Below are 5,000 nucleotides of genomic sequence, written 5' to 3'. Positions count from 1 at the left end.
CTGCTGATCATCAGGGAGGAACCCCAACAGGCTAACCCTCTGTAGCTCTCTGTCTGACAACAAAACGTTGTGTGTATGTTTTGTACGTTCTGAAATTGGTCACAAAATGTTTAAAAAATCAGATGGGTGAGACAGGGTTGTAATCCAACCCTGTTTGATATCTATAGCGTCAGCTCAGTCAGTGGAAAGCACCAGGGATGCATCTCAAACGGCACCCCATTCCCTACATAGTGTACTAGTTTTGACCAGAGCCCTAATTCCCCTGGTCAAATTTGTGCACTATACAGGGATTAGGGTGCCGTTTGGGATGTAGCCCAGGTTGTTCCGTTATTAGTCACTTCCCCAGATCTCGTCTGCTCTGTGTGTGTGCGTGTGTGATGACAGTGTTGTATGTGTAAACTGACAGTGGAGTCTGAAATGTGAGCCCTTCCTTGTGTCGGCTCGCCTGAGGAGGATTTGGGTGGGTGTTGGCTGGGGAGGGGTGGGGGTGAGACGGGGGAGGATGTGTTTGATGTCTGAAGGAGGGAGGGAGGATGGAAAGAAGGGAGGAGATGACAAAGGTGCACTAGAGTTACAGAACCCTATGAAGAGTGTGTGTTTGATCCACCTTGTGACCAGCTGCTGTCTTCGTCACCAGAGGGGTGTGTGTGTGTGTGCATTTGTTTTATACATCTGTTTAGTGTTTGTGTGACAAATCTTCTGTAGTTCCGCACTTTCATGACATGTGTGAGCCACAAACCCCACCTCCTACCCCATGACTCGTTCTGACATCACAGGCTGTGACCTCATGATGACTAAAAGGCAGCAGAGAAGACCTCAAGTCCAAACATATCAGCACGGAACCTCCTATACGCACACCTACACACTCTCTCTCTCACACTCACTTTCTCTTTCACCCAGACAATCTCTCTCTCCCACACACTACATGATATTTGGACTTAGACTAGCTGTTATAGTTAGAGGAACACTGAGGACGGAGCAGACCGAAGCTGAAGCCAAGATCAGTTCCAGCCTGACAGACAGACTGAGGTAAGGCCAAACAGAACCTAGCCACTGCTAATGTAACACAGCCATCACTGTGTCTGCTTAGAAGTACACTTTATTTCTGTTGAACCTTTATTTAACTAGGCAAGTCAGTTAAGAACAAATTCTTATTTACAATGACGGCCTATCGGGGAAGTGGGTTCTAACTAACAAGTGGGTTCACTGCCTTGATCAGGGAAGAACGTCATATTTTTACCTTGTCAGCTCAGGGATTCGAACCAGCAACCTTTCGGGTTACTGGCCCAACGCATTAACCACAAGGCTACCTGCCGCCCCACTAGCTTCATTCACTGTCAAAATCGAATCAAATTTGATTGGTCACATACACATACAGTTGAAGTTGGAAGTTTACATACACCTTAGCCAAATACATTTAAACTCAGTTTTTCACAATTCCTGACATTTAATCAGAGTAAAAATTCCCTGTCTTAGGTCAGTTAGGATCACCACTTAATTTTAAGAATGTGAAATGTCATAATAATAGTAGAGAGAATGATTTATTTCAGCTTTTATTTCTTTCATCACATTCCCTGTGGGTCAGACGTTTACATACACTCAATTAGTAGTTGGTATCATTGCCTTTAAATGGTTTAACTTGGGTCAAATGTTTCAGGTAGCCTTCCACAAGCTTCCCACAAGAAGTTGGGTGAATTTTGGCCCATTCCTCCTGACAGAGCTGGTGTAACTGAGTCAGGTTTGTGGGCCTCCTTGCTCACACAGACCTTTTCAGTTCTGCCCACAGATTTTCTATAGGATTGAGGTCAGGGCTTTGTGATGGCCACTCCAATACCTTGACTTTGTTGTCCTTAAGCCATTTTGTCACAACTTTAGAAGTATGCTTGTCCATTTGGAAGACCCATTTGCGACCAAGCTTTACATTTCTGACTAACATCTTGAGATGTTGCTTCAATATATCCCCAATTTTCCTAACTCATGATACCATCTATTTTGTGGAGTGCACCGATCCCTCCTGCAGCAAAGCACCCCAACAACATGATGCTGCCACTCCCGTGCTTCACGGTTGGGATGGTGTTCTTCAGATGGCAAGCGTCCCCCTTTTTCCTCCAAACATAACGATGGTCATTATGGCCAAACAGTTCTATTTTTGTTTCATCAGACCAGAGGACATTTCTCCAAAAAGTATGATCTTTGTCCCCATGTGCAGTCGCAAACCGTAGTCTGGCTTTTTTATGGCGGTTTTGGAGCAGTGGCTTCTTCCTTGCTGAGCGACCTTTCAGGTTATGTCGATATAGGACTTGTTTTACTGTGGATATAGATACTTTTGTACCTGTTTCCTCCATCTTCACATGGTCCTTTGCTGTTGTTCTGGGATTGATTTGCACTTTTCGCACCAAAGTACGTTCATCTCTAGGAGACCGACCGCGTCTCCTTTCTGAGCAGTATGAGGGCTGCGTGGTCCCATTGTGTTTATACTTGACCCACTGGAATTGTGATACAGTGAATTATAAGTGATCTGTCTAAACAATTGATGGAAAAATTACTTGTGTCATGCACAAAGTAGATGTCCTAACCAACTTGCCAAAACTACAGTTTGTTAACAAGAAATTTGTGGAGTGGTTGACAAACGAGTTTTAATGACTCCAACCTAAAGTGTATGTAAACTTCCGACTTCAACTGTATTTAGCAGATGTAGCGAAATGCTTGTAGGTGGGCCCAGTCCCTTTACTTGGCTCCTACAAGTTCGCAAACGAGAGACCGCTCGCTTGACAACGGCTTAGGCAGCTACACCACCGAAAAGCTAGAAATTCAGCGACATGAGGGGAGACATTTCGAACTGTGACACTAACCCTGAGATATGATGAGATCAGTGTGTCAGATGATTCGTCATCAGTTGATGTAAATGTACCGTTTCTTACCATGTGGGCTTTATGATTCATTCCTGCATCGAGATGACGTGAACTCTGTTTGCCTCCTGTGCAGTGGATTAAAGTGAGCTAAAATGAATCAATCTCTGCTGTTTTTGATTAGTGCTCCAACTTTCTACCTTGAATTAGTCCTTTTTAGATGTTTTTCTTGTTCAGCTCTTCTCATGACATGAACTCTGTCAAACTGTGTGTGTGTCTGACCCAAATGGTTGTTCCCATTGGTAGACTGTCCACCAGAGCATTCACTAAAGCAGGTTAGCTTGCATCCCCTGTGTGAATGACTCCGTGTGTGTGAGGATCTGTGTGTGTGTTTGTCAGTGTGTGTGAGAATCTGTCAGTGTGTGTGAGAATCTGTCAGTATGTGTGAGAATCTGTCAGTATGTGTGAGAATCTGTCAGTATGTGTGAGAATGTGTCAGTATGTGTGATAATTTGTCAGAATGTGTGAGAATTTGTCAGAATGTGTGAGAATTTGTCAGTATGTGTGAGAATTTGTCAGTGTGTGTGAGAATCTGTCAGTGTGAGAATATGTCAGTGTGAGAATCTGTCAGTGTGTGAATCTGTCAGTGTGTGTGAGAATCTGTGTGTGTGTGTGTGTGTGTGAGAATCAATGTGTGTGTGAGAATCTGTGTGTGTGTGAGAATCTGTGTGTGTGTGAGAATCTGTCAGTATGTGTGAGAATCTGTCAGTATGTGTGAGAATCTGTGTGTGTGAGAATCTGTGTGTGTGTGAGAATCTGTCAGTATGTGTGAGCATCTGTCAGTATGTGTGAGAATCTCTTAGTATGTGTGATAATCTGTCAGTGTGTGTGAGAATCTGTCAGTGTGTGTGAGAATCTGTCAGTGTGTGTGAGAATCTGTGTGTGTGTGAGAAGTTTTAGATGTTTGTGGTACAACTAGTTATGAGCTTGTTCCTTTCTCTCAGTCCAATGCCTCTGAGAATAAGTGTGTGAGCAGAGGCAGCAGGCTAGTGTGTGTGTGTGTCTTTCTCTTCCTGGATTGTGACTCAGTGGTTGGTGTTTGCAGCGTGTAGACACACACACACTCCGTTTCCGGGAAACTGGCCTGTAAATGATATGTGTGTTTGCAGATCAAACAGAGTGCCAGCTAGTTAACTATAGACTGGTAGTCCTCCTAGCTGTGTTCTGTTAGCTGATAGGCTAGTCGACTAATGCTCTTTCAGCTGATGGGCTAGTGGAATAATGTTCTGTCAGCTAATTGGCTAGAGTACTAGTATTCTGTCAGCTGACAGGTAAGTGGACTGGTGTTGTCCTGTTAGCTGACAGGATAAATGTTCTGTCAGTTGATTAGCTAATGGACTAACGTCATGTTAGTTGATAGACTGGTAATGTTCTGTGACCTCATGTTTATTGGTTGTTCCAGCAGCAGCCGGCGTGTGATTGGTGAAGATGTCTGACAATGGGGACGTCGAGGACAAGCCCCCAGCCCCACCCATGAGGAACACCAGCACTCTGATTGGCTCCTGTAGCAAAGATCCTGCCCCCCATGGCTCCAAGCCCCTTCCCCCCAACCCAGAGGACAGGAAGAAGAAAGATCGCTCCATCATGTCCATCCTGACAGGAGGAGGAGACAAGAGTGAGTTGTGTGTGACATGGGAACATGCGACTGTGTTCAACTGTGCGTGCGTGTGCAACTGTACAGCCAAGGGAGGTAACCAGGGGGAATATGACAGACATCCAAATCCCCCAGGATCCCTTGCTGTAGCTTGCGTGGTTAATCTCCCATGAGCCTCAGGGGGGATGTTCTCTCAAGAGACTCTGCTGCTGCCTCTATCAATATGCTCCCTCTCTCTCTTTCTCTCCTCATCTTTCTCTCTCCTCTCTCTCACCCCCTTCTCTCTCTCAGCCAACAAGAAGAAGGAGCGTCCGGAGATCTCTCTGCCTTCTGATTTTGAACACACCATCCACGTGGGCTTCGATGCAGTCACTGGAGAGTTCACAGTGAGTTTGTCTATGTGCTCTGTATCTATGCTCTACTAGGGTCTGTCTATGTACTCTAGATCTAGGGTCTGTATCTGGAAGGGGTTATATGCTCTAGATCTAGGGTCTGTA

The 5,000-nt window shown here is 45.1% G+C and overlaps 1 protein-coding gene across 1 annotated transcript in view; it reads left to right on the top strand.

Moving 5' to 3' along the window:
* LOC112234003 (serine/threonine-protein kinase PAK 1) overlaps positions 1-5,000 on the top strand; it is a 72,613-nt gene that overhangs the window by 41,073 nt on the left and 26,540 nt on the right. Inside the window, 2 exon segments of the mRNA XM_042296109.1 lie at positions 4,315-4,524; positions 4,795-4,889. Of these exon segments, the coding sequence (XP_042152043.1) occupies positions 4,338-4,524; positions 4,795-4,889 (282 nt within the window). The 5' untranslated portion in view covers positions 4,315-4,337.

The sequence above is a fragment of the Oncorhynchus tshawytscha genome, linkage group LG13 (genome assembly GCF_018296145.1).
Source record: "Oncorhynchus tshawytscha isolate Ot180627B linkage group LG13, Otsh_v2.0, whole genome shotgun sequence".
Classification (NCBI taxonomy): domain Eukaryota; kingdom Metazoa; phylum Chordata; class Actinopteri; order Salmoniformes; family Salmonidae; genus Oncorhynchus; species Oncorhynchus tshawytscha.
This window is presented reverse-complemented; position numbering and strand designations above follow the sequence as displayed.